Source organism: Bicyclus anynana, chromosome 22 (assembly GCF_947172395.1).
Source record: "Bicyclus anynana chromosome 22, ilBicAnyn1.1, whole genome shotgun sequence".
NCBI classification, from domain to species: Eukaryota; Metazoa; Arthropoda; class Insecta; order Lepidoptera; family Nymphalidae; genus Bicyclus; species Bicyclus anynana.
The window spans coordinates 8,155,593-8,175,125 of NC_069104.1; the positions used below are offsets into that span (position 1 = coordinate 8,155,593).

Consider the following 19,533-nt stretch of genomic DNA (forward strand, 5'->3'; position numbering starts at 1 on the left):
TTTACCACCACTTTACAAACTTATTTAAAACTAAGCACACAGTCAGACACACACACACACAGTTTTTATCATTTAAATACTCATTAACACTATAACAAGACTTTACTAAAAGCTTGCGTTTAATAAACACTTTGTACGTTTTGTTTAGGTGATGATGATCATCACCTATATAAAAAGTTATTGTAAAGGTAGCCTTCCGTTCTTGACGACCGCGACTTGTGACCATAGATAATTATATGGAGCACTAAAGGAAGACCGAGACCGTGTCGCGCGACCACTTTTGTTAATTGCTCCAAATAAATTCATAATAAGCAGTAGGTCGTGCGACGCGCTCGCGGTTGCAGGTCGCCAAGAACGGAAGTCTACCTTTAGGGTGAGGATCTAACAGGAGTACAAAATGTATTACATGACTGGCTACTTATATACCAATTGTAAATGGCGATAAACTAAAAAAGAAAAACCTGGCTAAGTTTGTTGTGGGCTCTTTCCGGACCAAAGCGCGTTTGGGACCGTCGTAAATTTAATTTTAAGATTGCGACTAATTATTATCACCATTATTTAATAATATTATTACCTGATGTTTCGAAAGTGCTTGTAAACTAAGCCTAATTGAAATAAATAAATATTGATTGATTGATTGATTGGTGAATAATAAAGTAGAAAAGGGAAAAGAATGTCAAGATTCATGCATGCACTCGGGGATGGTGTAGCTTCCCAACAATGAAATATTTTTTCTAATCGTTTCAATATATTCAGAGCCTATTCAATGCAAACAAACAATCAAATCTTTCCTCTTTAAAATATTAGTATATATTATAGTGCTCAATTTTGTATTGCCTCTTAGTTCTTACTGCTTAGTTAATAAAAACCATGAGTTTTAATGAATTGCACCGAAAGTGTTGTAATTACAATAATAATAATTATTGTCATAACATGAACATGAAAGTCTATAATTGCTAAAAGAAATTCTTGTAAAACTAGGTCTTATATGCTTCTTTTCTTTGAAGATATTATACTTAGGTACATACTTTATGCTATCGGGTGAAAATAATGTGTACAAATTAATTCAACGGTTTGACAAGGATTACCTACCTACTTCCTATAGATATTTTCCTCTGATATTTTGAGGAACCAGGAAAAAACCAAAATGATCACGTTCGATTAGTTATTGAGCAATATTCAATAACAGATTTTTACCTTAACCCACTGATAGAGACATTCGATTGGATTTCCATGGCAAACGAGTTAGTTAGTTTTCCTCAAAGCGCTTGATACTTGTAAGTACAGTTGCCCTTTAGAAAATAGGGTAAGGTGTTCTATTTGCATCTATGTATACCTACTGAATGATTGGTAAGTCTATTTCTAACTACTACTACTTGTATAGTTAGCATGAATATAGAATAGATAATCAATTCAACTTTTGAAAAAAAAATTGAACCGACTTCTAATAACATCGCATGTGCTACCTTCTGAGCACTTTGAAGGCGGTACCAAGCCAGTGACGATCAGATGTAGCACAAACGGTTTTTTTTCGCTTTTTAATTAATTTTTGTGATTTTGAAGTCGGTCAATTTTTTTTATTAAAAAGATTTTATTTTTCTGTTATTAACGACTGTGTCCTAGCATACAGAATGAAAGCGCGTAATACGGGTAATTTCGTTATTTTCATTTTAACACGAAATTTTTTAACTGATTTTCATGAAAATTCAATGGGTCCAATCTGGAAGTATACTCTTTCAAACAAAAAAAGAATTTTCAAAATTGGTTAATAAATGACGAAGTAATGAGGTAACAAACATTAAAAAAAAATCATATGCGTCAAATTGAGACCCTCCTCTTTTTTTAAATTGGTTAAAAAATTGATAGTTACCGTCTCAATCCCCGCGGTGATAAAGTCAATAACAGCAGCCTTCTTGTCTCGCATGTCGAGCTCCGGGTTGGCGAGGATCTTGAGGAAGATCTCCTGCATAGCGTCGTCCTGCGCCGCGCCGCGCGTGCGCGACCTCGCCTCTTCCATCAGCTCTGAGACTATCCTAGCGACATGACACTTATTATCAGCAAACCTTTCCTTAACCGCCAACCCACATTTGTTTTATTTTACAAGTAGCCCTTGACTACAATCTCACCTGATGGTAAGTGATGATGCAGTCTAAGATGGAAGCGGGCTAACTTGTTAGGAGGAGGATGAAAATCTACACCCCTTTCGGTTTCTACACGGCATCGTACCGGAAAAGCGTTCCGATACGATGCCGTGTAGGAACCGCTTAGCGGTACGTCCTTGCCGGTAGGGTGGTAACTAGCCACAGCCTCCCACCAGCTAGACCTGGACAAATTAAGAAAATCTCAATCTGCCCAGCCGGGGATCGAACCCAGGACCTCCGTTTTGTAAATCCACCGCGCATACCACTGCGCCACGGAGGCCGTCGTAATATTGGAAATTGGAGTAGCATGGTGGGTCTAAGCTCTATATCCCCATTTGCCGTCGAGAAATTGGAGTAGCATGGTTGGTCTAAGCTACATATTCTCTCTCCTATAATGAGCGAGGCCTCAAACAGGCTGATGATGCTATGCATAGAGGATTATATAGAATTTAAACTGTGGTCTATTGTTTTTTCTACTTTGATAATATTGTGATTTTTAATAGTACTAAGGAGAAATTGCCTCGTTGGTCCAGTTTGTATACGATAGTATTGTACTATATTTCGGGTCTGTGTACTACTGTTTGAGAAATATATAGTACGCAAAAATACTATAATATTTTCAACAACTTTAAATTGTATGAACACTATCATCGAATCCGAACTTGTCTATCATTTCCGAATTTAAAATTAACGGTTTAAGAAATGAGCTTGAAAAACGTGAAAAGCATAAAATATGTCTTATTTACTTAAGACAAAAATTCTTGAAAAATGTAAATAAATATAGTGTTTCAAAAAGCCCAAGGTGGTTATTCCAGTAATGGCGTTGTTCCAACAGGTAGAGATTGAATTGAACTCACGACCTCTTAGATTTGAGTTCGGCCCTGAAGCGTGGAGTTAATGAGAATTATATAGCCTCATTAGCTCCACGTTTCAGGATTCTTATCTGATGTTAACTGATAATACTGATAAGATCTTGTGAACTTTGTATGTATCTATTACGACAATCTTTCTCCATATAGGTACATACCTACTGATTAAATTAGATTAATTTTTTGGTTTTTCCAATTTCATCATAATTATTTCATTTTCACGACTGCCTCATTAACAATTAGTGTGTTAGGTTTGGGTTCGAGTCCCGGGCGGGGCTATAAAGTTTATGATGATCATGTATGTACTCACATATGAATGGTCTCTTCACTCCTGACGAACGTCTTGTAAAGCGAAGTGGGAGCGAACTTCCACAGCGGTGCGCCGTAGTAGGAGTCCCTCTGGGCCCTAAAATGGGCCTTCACCGCCGAAGCCAGCGCCGCCGCCCGCCCCGACATCCAGCGCTCCAGGAAACCGAGTCTTGTGCCCAGCATGAGCCCGCATACCGCTGTAATACAATTTCCTATTAATAGTCTTCGTGACAGTGCGTGTTGCCAGTGATGACCTACGGATCCAAGACTTCGTCGCTAACTATGGGCCTTATTAGAAGGCTCAAAGTCACTCAGCGGGCGATAGAGCGATCTATGCTTGGAGTTTATCTGCGTGATCGAATCAGGATTGAGGAGATCCGCAGGCGAACCAGAGTCACGACGTTTAGTTATTTTATAGATTTAATTATTCAAATAAAAATAATATTTCTATCCAATTTCTATTCAAATGAAAATAATATTTAATGCTACCATAGCTACCCAAGGGCTAGGCAAGGTGCAATGCCTCGGGGCTATCAAGCTCAGCGGGCCCTCTAATCCTTACCAGAAAATCGCGATTGAAGTCGAACTGAACTTTGAAAATTTCGAAAACGGAAAGAGCTTATGAGAAAGTAGCTTAGCATGTTTATGTATTTGTATATTTAATAATTTTACTTGATAATACCTAACCAGTTTAGATAGTAGTGGGGACATTTTTTTATTTGCACCAGGGCCCTTGGTTACCTAGCTACGCCACTGTTTCCATTATTGCAACGACCGCTAAAACCTCACCACACACTCTTAAACTACAGTGGCGTAACTAAAGAGTGGTAGGGCTGGAAAAATACCAGGGGCCCACGGCTGGAAAGGGCCCACAGGACGCGAGGCAGCGTGCTCAGGAGTAATCTAACATTTGAATAATATGCGAGACTATTTTTCTTGTATCCAATCAAAATCACTGCTTATAAATTAATTATTATGACTTTATCTATACTAGTATTAATAATAAAAAGGTAAAGTTTTGAGGTTGTAGGGGGCAATCACTGGTTCTACAGAACTGATTTTGAAAATGCTTTTAATAATCGAAAGCTACATCTTGACCAAGTAACATAAGCTATATTTTATCCCTGTATACACTTCGGGAAGTATGCGGGTAAACCCGCGGAGCGTTTCTAGTTATTAATAAAGTGATCTATTATTCCCACAGGTACCTACTTGTCTGGTTCTTTATAATCGGAATGTACCGATCGATTAAAAAAATACCAACACATAATTCACATCAATAAATCTCGCAAAACTTAATTGGCGTAAGAAAGCTGGTTTTTAAATACCATTGGCCATTATAAACGAAAATCCTTTATCTCGAATGCAAAAATTCAAATTTGCATCAGAATTTTTAATGTCTTCTATGGACTTTGTTAATTTATGGCGATTTGTTCGCTTTACCAGCGCATACATTTTTGATTGTATAAATATAGAACATTTCATTAATTATGGCTATAAATAAAGCAAAACGGCTGACAAGCTACGTATTTATGTGTTTTAATTTGCAGAAGCACACGCATTTGTCAGAGTAAAGCTATTAAAACTTTTTTTATTGCTTAATAAGTAATATTCGGTTTCCTGCAGCTGTATTTAGTGCATGTACAAACAGATGAGTTATCTTATTTTATATCCTTTCTTTTTCTTGTGCCTTAACGGATACGGTGATAAAATATAGCTCATGCTACTCACTGATAATGTAGCTTTCTATTAGTGACAGAATTTAAAAAATTCGATAGGACTAGCGGCCTTGAAAATTGGTTCATCCGTTTCAGAGATTAGCCCGGACAAACAAACAGATTTTTTTTTCACGTTTAATATTGTAATATATTTTAGTATCGTGTAAATTACTAGAGAAAATACAGTTATTTCGAAATCACAAAGAAACACTTCATTTATATGTTTGTAAGTAGAACAACGCCGCTTCGCAGTTTGGATCGTACCGCGTTGCAACAACCAGCTCATGACTAAGGGCCCCGAATGGGTAAGAATGGGCAGACTCCAACCTTATATCACGTGAGTTTTAGCCGTGTTTCATAATCAAATAATACTCGTATGTATTAATATTTTAAAAGTTACAAGACGTTGGAGAATTATATAGCTTTTTTTTTTATTCTTTACAAGTTAGCCCTTGACTACAATCTCACCGGATGGTAAGTGATGATGCAGTCTAAGATGAAAGCGGGCTAACTTGTTAGGAGGAGGATGAAAATCCACACTCCTTTCGGTTTCTACACGACATCGTACCGGAACACTAAATCGCTTGGCGGTACGTCTTTGTCGGTAGGGTGGTAACTAGCCACGGCCGAAGCCTCCCACCAGCCAGACCAAAGACAAACCCTGAACGCGTCGCGATCTATACTCGACTAGCACATAGTCAGCCTTATCTATCAGGATCTATCTATTGTAGGTATCTTGCATGTCATGTCGATGACAATTTATGCTCACAGAGCAATGTTACACGTCAATAGTGTCAAGTCATAACTACCGGGCGCGATAAGGCGTCCTAGTTATGTGATACGTCTCCTCATCATGTAACTCATAATGCATATCTAATGGTGCATTCTTGTACTCTCATGCGGGTGTTGTCAAGTTATTGTAGACTGAGAGCTGGTGGACAAATGGATTTCACTGTTTGAATATTGATTTATATTTATTTTCGATACGGATATAATGTGAATATCTGAGAAAGTCTGTAGTCAGGTATTAGTATCCCTTAAATGGATCGTGCCGTTGCAAGAACCAGCTCATGACTAATGGCCCCGTATGGGTTCGAAATTAGTCGGGCATACTCCGACGTCGTACGTTGTGGACGTTGTGTACGTTTATAAACAATTTGTAATAACGTATGCCAGATTGAATCTGGACCTTTAACGTCATTAATATAATAAAATGAATATAAATACTCAATACAGAATACACTTTAAATGGTATAATAAACCGAGCAACTAATAAACATATAAAAAATATTTTATTTCAAGTAGGCTTGAAAAGTTTGTAACTACATATTTCGAATCGTTTATCTGCTTGAAGACAACGATCAGAGCTGTATGAGCTTCTAGGAAAACAAAGTATTATTGTTAATATAAAGTATTAATCTTACAGATTCAAAGTTAATATGGGTTGTTATTAAAGGAGCCCTCATCTACTTTTTTAAAAGTTTTAAAGATATTTGCCGGAAATCTTACTCTCTTTTTAGGTATAATTTACAAAATTAATATACATATAATATCATTCTAATATAATATTTTATGCCCAATCGAATGATACCTGGCTCATGACATTATTTAAATCTACCTTATACGATATAATGCACCTGTTCCTGGACTATAATGTACACTTACTATTCTGACCTATATTGCATCCCTTATCTCTTAACACGCTATATTTCATTGAGATGCTAAATGCGTCCGTTTCTATTACGTAAACGGTCGATGCCTAAGGTCTGATGATGCAACCTAAACCCACTTTAAATAACATCAGCAAAACTTCGCACTCGATTACTATTTACTAATTTATTAATACTCAATACTATTCATTGTATATTCGAACGGCTCAGTACAGAGCCTCCTTCGGGATAAGGATTTGGAGATTAGACCCACCATGCTGCTTTATTGCGGCTTTACTTGAAAGATTGTTACTTATATTACAACTAGCCGGTGACCCGCTGGTTCCCTAATAGGGGTAGTTTCCTAGTAGGAAGGGATAAACAGCCTGTGTCACTCACAAAAAACCTGGCTTTCTATTGGTAAAAAAAATTAAAAATAGGTCAGTAGATCCAGAGATTACCTATTCCCTACAACCTCCAAACTTTCATTCATTCAACCTTCAGGATCTTGTGATCCAAAGCTAAATAGGGTAACTATTTAATACCATATCTGATAAAAACGTCAATTACATAAATGTAATATAGTAAGAAATGTCAAGTAAAATTCTATTGTTAATGTTACGTAATTTTCTACAATGTTCCAAAGCCGGAACTTGTAACTAACAGACTCGATAAAAGAAACGGATGTCCGGTGTAAATCTAATTCATCTGCCATAGTGCATTGTTAATTTACTTACCAAAACAACTCCGGGTGTCATAAGTACAGAAAAATTGTAATACTTGTTATGCTTCTATTTCAATAAAATGTGTGTCTAAAATTGACTGATCGGAATTTCAGATTCGCAAGTCTTTCGCCCGTCAAGCAAACGGGAGTCTTTAAGAGTACAAAGGATGGTTGAAACAACACTTTTATTTTAATACATTCATTCCTCAAACGTTTATTCAGTAACTAGCTGACGCCGCACGGTTTCACCCGCGTGGTTCCTGTTCCCGTTGGAAAACATATAGCCTATAGCTTTCCTCGATAAATAGGCTATCTAACACTGAAAGAATTTTTCAAATCGGACCAGTAGTTCCTGAGATTAGCGCGTTCAATCAAACAAACAAACAAACTCTTCAGTTTTATATACTCGTGTATTAGTATAGAAGTTTAGATATAAAGTCAATGATGATGGCGTTAAAAAAGGTCCCTACGTATTTGCTATTATGGGCCCTAAAAGTATAGTTACGCCTCTGGTCGTAAAATATAATTAATGTAAATTTTAACAATTTACATAATATGTAAACTTATTGTGAACGATAGGATCCTTTTGTGAACGATGAAATCTAACAAGCCAAGATCACTTCCTAAAATTAAAGTTAAATTCCTTACATTATCTTAAATGTTGTATGAAAAGATAGACGGTGTATAAACATTTATTTATAGTAAAAGATAATATTTCTAATTCGGGAAATCTAAATACGTCACAAGCCAATTATAACGAAAAAACAGAGAACTTCGGCAACTAATAAATAAATAAAGTTAGCAAAGAAAGGTCAAAGGTTGGAATTCGTGCCAAAAATATCCCCTCCCTAGAATATAATAAATTTATCTATAGTGCCCATATAACGGAAAGCGGATTATTTTATAATAACCATAGTTTGTTGATTGTTTCGTTATATTTTATTTATAGCATTTCATTTGCAAGTTTTTTATTACCAAGTGATGCATTAACGTTTCACATTTAATACGTACCTACCTATATTATTTACTAGCGGACGCCCGCGACGCCGTTCGCGTGAAATTCTGTTTTTAGAAATCCCGCAGAAACCATGAATTTTTCTGGGATAAAAAGTAGCTTATGTTCATTGTCTACCTTTATTTCAAACTTAATCCAAATCGGTTTAGCAACGTAGCCGTAAAAAGTAACAGACAGATTAAAAAAATTAAAAGAAGACTGCAAGGAGTTTTGGCATCGTCTTTTATCTCTAAAGTATTTTTACTTCGTTTCTAACTTTAGATTATTATTTATTAGACACAAGTACATCTCCTTATTTACTTATTGGCTTATCAACGTCTATATAAAATAAATACCTATATTAAACTTTTTTTTAACGTAAGACTTAGTTGTTTACTTGACCGTGTTATCGTTCGATTTGAAATACAAACTTTACACGTTTTTGCGACATCCGTTATATATTTTGGAGTACCTAATAAATGTTTTAGATATTATAATTTGTAAGTATGAGAAATGTGTAAATTATATTATACTAGCTGACGCCGCGCGGTTTCACTCGTGTGGTTCCCGTTCCCGTAGGAATACGGGGATAATGTATAGCCTACTAGCGGGGACGCCCGCGACTTCGTCTGCGTGGAATTCAGTTTTCACACATCCCGCGGGATGAAATATTGTACGTATACCTACGTACAATATGTCGTCGACTAACTATAACCTACCATGTACCACCCTACTAAATTTCATCTTTGACTGTTCGCTTTTATAGCATAGAGAACGTATAATGTAAATAAATACCCGATACCCGAATAGATTAGTAAAGCAACAATCATGTAAGTTTTTCTCACGAGGAAAATAAATTTAAGAAAAATCCAATTAAATGTGCATAGCATGCCTCTGACAGTTGAGAGGATCGTTGTCAATCAACTTTAGCTCGGAAATGAATCGCTGGATAATGTGACATAGTTAATAGATGAGATTATATGAGTCAGTACTTACATTCCAAGCCCATGCGGTTAGTGAGCTGGTCAAAACCGTAGACGGTGCCGTCTGGCCTGCGACAGCCCTTCAGCAAGTTGAGGAAGTCATCGCAGATGCTGTTCAGCTCAGGAATGAACCCTTGGATGGTGTGAGGACTGGTCAACTCGCTGGTGAGATGGCGTCGCAGATGAAACCATTTCTCTCCTTGTCTGCAATACAGTATTTATTTATTAGCAGGTGTTTTTTTAGTATTAAACAAGGAAACAATAAAATAAACAAATGCTTAGCAATAAACAGCCTTGTCGCACCGTAGAAATCTCTTCTACAGAAACATAAGGGTTAGGAAAGTATGAGAAAAGAGATTTTAAGTGGATACATTTATTTGTGAAATCTTGTAATTTGCTATATTTACTTTCTATTGTGTTATATTGTTATTTATTTTTATTGATCCATTTTATTGGCACAACACTTTTAATTCTATATCATTTATATATTTATAGTTATAAGTATCAAGATGTGTGTTAGTTTTAAGTTTTCAATGTGTTGTGTTAACAAATAAAGTGTTTTCTATTCTATTCTATTACTAGTTTATAACTTTTTGTTTTTGTTTCTCCTTATTTGTGTATTAAAATATTGATACTATTTTGTACCTTTCCTAAATTAATTACAGATTTTATCAGGAAGACGTAAAAAACAGACAGACAGACTTTCGCATTTCACATTGAGTGCTGCTCTATTTTTTAAAACCTACAAGCGACTCGCAAAAAAGCAACAATAGAGCCAAGAATAACCTCGATTAATTTTATTTAAAAGCTGTGTAACTTTCCATAAAAGCTTACTCAAGGTCAAATTACGACAAAACAACTATATTCAGATAATAAAATGCCTATATACTCGTATGCTTCCAAATATAATCGCAGGGCAAAACAGGAAGTTGACTTTAGCAAAAACTAGACACCAGCTGCGTAGAGCTTGTACGTGATCTGTGAGTTAAATTTACAAAAATATGAATTGCGAGTACACAAATTATGTCATTTTCCTGCTTTGAATGAATTAGTAGTCAAAATACTTGTTTGTCATTACACGAGTCATTACTATTACATCACATAAATAAGATAACACGAGTATTTAGAGCTTCATAGATTTAGGTACTAAAATCAACACAGTCTTATTATTCGATCTCCGTGGGTCTGTATATGTAGTATTTCCCAGCACGGTCTTTACGACTAATTGGGGAAGACCAATATTCCCCATATTGGTCAAACCAAAAAAAAAACCAAAATAAAACACTTAGAATATCTGAAAATATTGTTGCTTCCGTCTTTACAATAACGTGCATATGAACTGGGGCCTTAGATTCACAAGTGCTTAAGGTTTTGTTTTGTTTCTTTACATGGAGTAATAAAAAGATTCATTAATTGTACAAAGCTCCTTTTTAAATAAAAGTTTTATTTCGTTATTGTATGCCCAAAGGCCCATCACGGCATATTACGTCCCTGTAATATTTTCCACTAGTCAAAATTCGACCATACTAATGACAATTATGTAAAATTCGGATGATTATACCTTGGAGTATATTACTCGTATATTCTTTGATTATCCGAATTTTTGGTTTTAGTTTAGATTTTTTCTTAAAAAAATCCTAAACAGCTTACAAATATGTATTAAATTTTTTAAAAATAATACAAAAAAGATTGTGATTTGATGGCCTCCGTGGCGCAGTATGCGCGGTGGAATTACAAGACAGAGGTCCTGGGTTCGATCCCCGGCTGGACCGATTGAGGTTTTCTTAATTTGTCCAGGTCTGGCTGGTGGGAGGCTTCGGCAGTGGCTAGTTACCACCCTACCGACAAAGACGTACCGCCAAGCGATTTAGCGTTCCGGTACGATGTCATGTGATTTTCATCCTCCTCTAACAAGTTAGTCCGCTTTCATCTTATATTGCATCATCACTTACCATAAGGTGAGATTGTAGTCAAGGGCTGACTTGTAAATATTAAAAAAAAACAAATCGATACTACATTGTATGTGTAACAATTCAATACCTTGTAGTATCATAGTATTTTATCTTTTTTGTATGTCGGTCGTATTTTTTGCTGTTGATTTCCTAGCTGAATAAATAGATGAATTTTTTGTTAAACCCATTCTATTTTTAATTGCACAATTTTTTGTTTCTTTAATTTGATTTATTGATTAATTAAATACATATGCGACGTAATTATTTAATTGATTGACATACTTAGATTATCTTTTTATCACTTTAATTTTAATTAATTTACTGTAAGCTTTTAACAATTTGAGTATAGTTTTTTGTTTTAGTCTCCATTCACATTGGCAAAGAGTTTTAATTACCTAATAATTCAATGGTTTTAATACTTAATAGCTAACCTTTAAATTTTAAACCCAATGTTGGATTATTTTATACTTAGTAATAATTGATAGACCAAGCAGAAGGCTCACTTGGTGGCAAGTGTATAACCATCGCCCTTCAACAGAGCAATACTTCCCAGGGCACGCAAGGAAGACCTCCTACCAGAATACCGTACTGTATCCATCAACTAAGGCCTGATGAGACTGTGCCCTATCCAACAGAATAGAGCAGTGCGGATTGGCGGCAAAAATAAACATGGCGAGCAAGAGTGATCGTAATTTCCTAATTTTATTAACCTACTACAAAAAAGGAGGTTATCAATTCGTCGGAATCCTTTTTTATGTATGTTCATAATATATTAAAATTAGGCCACTCGAACTTTCGGAACCCTAAAACATAACGAATCTCGTGTAACTACTTATGTATTCAGTGTCTCAATTTCACTTTTTTAACAGTGTTTCTTTAATACTGACTGTTAGCAGACATCCCGCGGTTTCACCCGCATAGTTCTCGTTGCCGTGGGAGTACGGGGATAAAATATTGTCTATGACACTCACAAATAACGTAGCTTTCTAGTTGTAAAAGAATTTTTGAAATCGGTTCAGTAAATGACCCCTACAATACCACAAAGTTTACCACTTTATTAATATTAAGTGTATGCTTTAAGAAGCTTAACTATTGGATCAAGAGTCGGATACAGGAGGCAGTGATTCTTGAGACGGCGCGTATTGTGAGGAGGTTCCTCACTCTGGAGCCCTAACCACCGTTTGCTTGGGCACTCAAATGTCCCGCAGCGGGAGAGTTAATTTTTTTATAAGTTTTTAATAGTGTTTGGTATATTTTGTATGTATAAAATTGTTAAAAATTTAAAAAAAAGGATAAATAAATAAATGAGAATAAAAATTAAGTGTAGATACAATGTATAATAGGTATAAGTAGCATGTTATAAGAATATTTATCATATTTATAAGACAATTCCATGATAAGTGAAAGCCGGTGTCTAGGCTAGGATACAATCTAAAAAACTTGTATCCACCTCGTAAGAAATATATTACCGTGCGCGAGTTCTGTTGCTACCGTCATTACGCTGCGAAGAAAAAGCTTTTACTTACTCCACGTAATTGGTTACTTTTTGCATCTGTCCATGTTTCTAACAAGATAAATTGTTTGATCAGGGAATTAACCACTATATAGCGTGGTTGCTATAAATCTACACCTATATAGATCAAAGATCTAATATAATCTGGTTGAATTCTTCATGTACATCTTTATGTCTGAACTTGTGAACACTACTCATGTTGTTTAGCAAATCTTTGTAGGTAGTAACAGTATGAACTAAGTAGGATATAAAAGGCAATTTTAGTTCCAAACTCAAGATCATCTCCTATGGTAAAAAAAAAATACTTAGCAAAGCAATTTTTACTACAGTTAAGAGTCGGGATCCGATATATTCAGCGTTACTTTTTTTCATGGAATACTCGGAAAATTTTCGTAGCCCGGAGCTGGGAAGTTCATGGTGTTATGCTAGCCACAAACGGTCAATTATTTTCACGTTTCTGTAGCACCCACGACTAAAATTGATCGAGTGTTGGTCACTGCGTACATGACTTGTATAGTATGCCGCGTGGGTACCTACTGCCGTTTGTGCTGCAGAAACGTGAGAATAATTTACCGTTTGTGGCTAGCATTACACTGCCGTGTCTCGAATAGGTCCCATGATAAAACCTAAGACCGATCCTTGCCATTAACATCTGAAAGTAATTATTACAAAATCAAAATTACTATCTAAGCCAGGGGCGTAACTATATGGTATGCCACGGGCCCACGCCTTGAGTTCAAAAAGTAAACATTAAAAAAATACTTACGTGTCGATTTTTCTAGGGCTCATCAAATCAATTCCCCACGGACTTCAGATAATATAGTTATTCCACTGTCATTTACACATATCCCTTCTCATTTATCGAGGGAGGCCTGGCGTATAGTGGGCAATTAAAATAGACATAGTTAAAACTTACTCATTAACAAGTCCAGTAGAGGCATATCTATCAGGCCTCGATCTTCTGTACACTTGAACGATTTCAGTGGGGGGTCGATAAGGCCTCTTCGCTGGTGTTCGCAGCACAGCCTCGAGCGCCGACCGCTCAGCGATGGAGACGACGAGGGCGCCCCCTGGAGTCACCTCGGCGAACACTGGCCCGTACCGCCTGAACATGTCTGCGTGCAAATATCTCATTGTGACGGCGAGGGCGTGGACCCCCAACTACGCTATATTGTTCACACACATAGCAGTGCCCTAAGTAACAAAAAATTTATACACAAATAATGAAAATTTTGTCAGTGGCGTAAGCTACATAGACTTGCCCCTCTACAGGTACAGGTATGGCGTAAAAAAATTAATGAATATAGTTTGTAATTATAAGAAAAAAATGACTTTGCGTAAAATTTATACTCGTATCTACAATAGATAGCTGTCTGGCTGATAATCATATCAATCTATGTAGCTCAAACTACGAGTACCCTAACTCAAGGTTTCTCAAAGTGGTGTACGCGAACCTCTAGGGGTACGCGAACCCCATTACTTAGTAAGGGGTTCGCTGTCACTTGGAAATTTTAACAGGAGTTCGTGGAGCCGAAACTTTGAACTAACTAAACAGTTGCATATACGGAAGTACAGGGAATAAAAATTTATCTGGGTATCCTTCATTATTGAAGAAATCAATGTTAAAATAACGGAAATCGTCGCCTTCTTCTATTTATAACAATAAATTGATTAGGTGACATTATTGTGATTTGAATAATTGTTTTAAATTGTTATACACTACCTACAATTTTTTTCTTTTAATTTATTTACATGTTTTCCCACCTTCCTGCACTGCAGGTTGCATTGATGATATTTATGCCACTGTATCTTGTATGTTAGGTGGTAAACTAAATAATATATATAATTAATAAAAAGAATACAATATTTAAAATAAAACATTCGCTTTATCACCTTCGCATATAAAATATACCTTGTGAGTGAAAATATACAAGTAGCGTATATATACTATCTGGGGCTTGTGACGAATTCTTTGGATGGGGCCTTAGACAAATTGTCAAGTATTTTTAAATATTATATCACTTGGAACTCAAAGCCTCGCGGGCCCATCGTATCGTGGGCCCTATAATTACGCCACTGGTATTTATTATGCACTGTAAAGTAACTTTAGTTGATTTGTTGCCTGGTTGTTAAAAATGGCTCATGCTAGGAGGATCGAGTAGACACCTGGATCTATGTTTGAATTAAGTTTTTATCATGGCATTAATCTCAAAAATAACTTCATTTTGACGGCCTTCGTGGCGCAGTCGTATGCGATATGATGATCCTGGGTTCGATTGAGGTTTTCTTAATTGGTCCTGGTCTGGCCAAACGATTTAGCGTTCCGGTACAAAGTCGTGTAGAAACCGAAAGGAGTGTGGGTTTTCATCCTCCTCCTGACCAGTTCAGCCGCTTCCATCTTAGATTGCCTCATCACTTACCATCAGGTGAGATTGTAGTCAAAGGCTAACTTGTGAAGAATAAAAAAAAGTAGGAAATAATCAACCGATTTTGAAACATTCCTCATTGGTGCTCCGCTCCTATTGATAATATAGTCTACAACACTCCGCTACTATTGGTCTTAGCATGATAATATAGTGTAAATCCTTCCTCGTTAAATGGGCTATCTAACACTGAAAGAATTTTTCAAATCGGACCAGTAGTTCCTGAGATTAGCGCGTTCAAGCAAACAACAAACAAACTTTTCAACTTTATAATATTAATACAGATAATGAATAAAAAATACAAAAAAAAAATACAACACAGCATCACGCGAACTAGGCACAGGCGATGCTATTCAGTGGCGTAGCGTGCCTTAAAGGGGCCCTGTATCAAGACTAGTTAGGGGGCCCAATAGACGAGCGGCAAATCCTGAAAAATCTCAATAGTTCTTGATTTACACTACCATAAAGCATTGCTTTTTTATTTTTGTCATTTTAGCAGTTTTTGATTGTAGATTACTTTTTACAATTTTTTGCCGTGACACGTAATGGACCGGGCCCCTGGACTACAGGTACTCCAACGGCCTAGTCTATTAGCTACGCCCCTGATGTTCTTAAATCCATTCGCAAAGCGCCTCACCTTCATACGCTTCGTGTAGTTTGTTCATTCTATAACGACTCCAGAACAGCCATCTTGTACCGAGGAACGGCAGTGCCACCGGTCCAGGCAGGCGCGCTGGCTTCTTGCCTTCTATGGGCCGAGTCAACAGAGCCGTGGCAGCTATCACCAACGCGACCAACGCCAGCACCAACGTTGGCACGCCGGACCAATCAACGAGAGGCGGTGGCGCGCTCTGAGGAAGAAATTGCAACAGTTATTGGATCATCATCATTATCAACCCATATTCGGCTCACTGTTCGACTCTCCTCTCAGAATGAGAGGGGTTAGGCCAATAGTCCACCACGCTGGCCCAATGCGGATTGGCAGACTTCACACACGCAGATAATTAAGAAAATTCTGTGGTATGCAGGTTTCCTCACGATGTTTTTCCTTCACCGTTTGAGACACGTGATATTTAATTTCTTAAAATGCACACAACTGAAAAGTTGGAGGTGCATGCCCCGGCCGGATTCGTACCCACACCCTCCGGAATCGGAGGCAGAGGTCATATCCACTGGGCTATCACTGCTAAGTTATTGGATAGATTCTTCAAATATACAATTACAACTTTGCAGATTATACTGAAGATTTGTAGCCCGCATAACACCAAAATCATTGGATGTGGCTGTTCTATAATATCTGCTTATTACATACATACCAATACATAATATAAGATATTAAATTATGTCTGTGTGTGATAAATATAACTTTGTTTTGTCAAAAACTTAGTTATCAAAACGGTATAAAACACAACGAACTTTTTAGATTTTTTGTATGTATGTCTGCTCAGGCTAATTAGGCTCTGGAACGGCTGAACCAATTTTAATTTGATTTTGCCTTGACGATTCTCGTGGGATTTGTCGAAAACTGAATTTCATGCGTATGAACTTCGCGGACGTTCGCAAATTGCTTACCAATATTCATAGAGAGTTTAGAAGAATCTTTACTAATAGTGGTGGTAGAATCTTTACAAATAGTCAACTGACGTATCAAAAGTGCTTGTAAACTTAGCCTACTTGAAATAAATAAATGAATTTTGATTTTTTGAATTTTGAATTGCATTTTATCTACTACTATTACTAGAGGACGCCCGCGTCTGCGGAATTCAGTTTTTCACAAATCCCGCGGGAACCATGGACTTTCCCGGGATGAAAAGTAGCATAATGTGCCAGAGTAAAATCTATTTCCATTCCAAATTTCAGTAAAATCGCTTCAGTAGCCGCAACAAACATACCTACACACTTATTGTATATGTACAGTGTACACACACTTACACACAAACTTTCGCCTTAACATTATGATTGTGAACGGAAAATAACAAATCAAAATTAAGTAGGTTATTAAACATTAATATTTTATGCATCTGCAACATCTGTGTTGTATTCATAATACCATAATGAATTCAAGTATCAACCATTAGCAGTGCATACGATTTTCCTCATTACGGGTGAATTATCTTTCATGAATGAATGCAAGTTCAATACCACGTTTTTACCAACGGATGTGAACTCATTCGGGTGTCGACACTACGTAGTATTGATTGCTATCGCGGTCAACGACCTCGGCTCATTGCTGTGATGTTGACGCAGCGATCTTGACATTGGCTTTGCGTAACTGCTTACGTAACGTTCCGCTTGGCGGTTGGTGCTTGTAACGTCTTAGGGTCGCCGCACACGGTCGAGTATGCCGTCAAGTCTGCAGCACGCTTTTTTATTCTTTACAAATTAGCTCTTGACTACAATATCACCTGATGGTAAGTGATGATGCAATCTAAGATGAAACCGGTCTAACTTGTTGGTAACACAGTTTCACAGGCCACATTCCTGCCCGCTGCAGACTTGACCGTGCGTGTCTGGCATTAGTTTCGTCGCAAATCTGGCTACATACCAGTTACAAATTCGTTCACAAATAAAGAGCTACATTAGCAGCGAATAACATAGGCTCCACGGAAATTCGGGGAAACCGCAGAACGTTTCTATTTAAAAAAATCTAAATATCTAAAAATTAAAATATGTAAACCTAACCATAAAATGATAAGTTTAAATAGTTTAAAAAACTAAAAACGTTTACGTACGTACGTACGTTTTTAGCACGCACTAATAATTACAAATATTGGATTTACGTCACGTGACTATTTATTTCGTATTCCTGACAGCAAATCCTTTCATTTGATATCCATATCATGGGGATTTCAAACAGCCAGTCCGCCATCTTGGGGAGGCCGCCATATTGGATTTGTAATGACGTTTCTTAGCTAGTCATATATTGTCATCAGAACTCAGAGCGTGTGCAAAATTTCATCCTAATCGAAGACCGGGAAGTGGGTCAAATTAAGATTCCCCACGATTTGATTTTCTTACCCAACCCATTTTCGGCTCACTGCTGAGCTCGAGTTTCCTCTCAGAATGAGAGGGGTTAGGCCAATAGTCCACCACGCTGGCCTAATGCGGATTGGCAGACTTCACACACGCAGAGAATTAAGAAAATTCTCTGGTATGCAGGTTTCCTCACGATGTTTTCCTTTACCGTTTGAGACACGCGATATTTAATTTCTTAAAAGGCACACAACTGAAAAGTTGTGTACATGTCCCGGACTAAATTTGAACCCACACCCTCCGTAATCGAAAACAGAGGTTAAATCCACTGGGCTATCACGGCTCATCACTGGGCTTTCTTACATACATACTCGTAGTTACAAGTGAAGCTATCAGCGTATTAAAAATTGGCATTATTCTCACAGCAAAGTGCATTAACCTTGTTGTCAATTGTCGCATGAGAAAACTTTTCTAGTAATTTTCATTCGCCATTGTAAGGTAAAGCTTTTTGTATGAAATAATATGCATATAATGGCACCAGATAGAAAATGAACTAAATGCTTTTTGTCTAGCGCCTTCCGTGTAACATTTCTTTTTTACCCGTAGGAGGACTTTTTTTTATCTCTCTACAAGTTAGCCCTTGCCTACAATCTCACCTGATGGTAAGTGATGATACAATTTAAGATGGAAGCGGGCTAAGTTGTTAGGAGTAAGATGTATCCACACCCTATTCGGTTACACGATATCATACCGGAACGCTAAATCGCTTGGCGGTACGTCTTTGTCGGTAGGATAGTAATTAGCCACGACCGAATCTTCCCATCAGCCAGACCTGGACCAATTAAGAAAACCTCAATCGACCCAGGGATAAAAATTGACAGGGAGGTAGTTTATACTTAGCAGACGTCCGCTATGAACGGATTTTGCGACGGCCGGATTAGGTCTAAGGAAGGACGAATTTGAGAGCGTCCACTAGTTTCTTAGAAAGATAATACCAATGCACCAAAACCTCAATCCTGGACGTCATGAACGACCAACAAGCTCACCATTTCACTTACGTGACAGTTATTATGTAACGCACACACCTACAAACATAAAAGCTTAAATGAAGCCTTAACAATAAATCCATACACACAGAAAAGAAAAAGACTTCAGCTTATGACCGTTACCCTACCCAATAATTTTGCAAGTCAGTTCTGGACAAATTGACTTTTAACGGTATCTCAGAATTCTCAGATACGAACGGTTATATGCCATCGGCACTCCAACACGTTTATTGCATAAC

General features: G+C 37.1%; 1 protein-coding gene across 2 annotated transcripts in view; it reads right to left on the minus strand.

The window, feature by feature from the left end:
- LOC112056276 (ecdysone 20-monooxygenase) overlaps positions 1 to 19,533 on the minus strand; it is a 68,837-nt gene that overhangs the window by 6,560 nt on the left and 42,744 nt on the right. For both annotated transcript variants that reach the window (XM_052888367.1, XM_052888368.1), the window contains exons 2-6: positions 15,913 to 16,126; positions 13,769 to 13,967; positions 9,401 to 9,591; positions 3,321 to 3,516; positions 1,871 to 2,033 (exon numbers count right to left, since the gene is read on the minus strand). In XM_052888367.1, the coding sequence (XP_052744327.1) occupies positions 1,871 to 2,033; positions 3,321 to 3,516; positions 9,401 to 9,591; positions 13,769 to 13,967; positions 15,913 to 16,126 (963 nt within the window). The remainder of the gene's footprint in view (positions 1 to 1,870; positions 2,034 to 3,320; positions 3,517 to 9,400; positions 9,592 to 13,768; positions 13,968 to 15,912; positions 16,127 to 19,533) is intronic.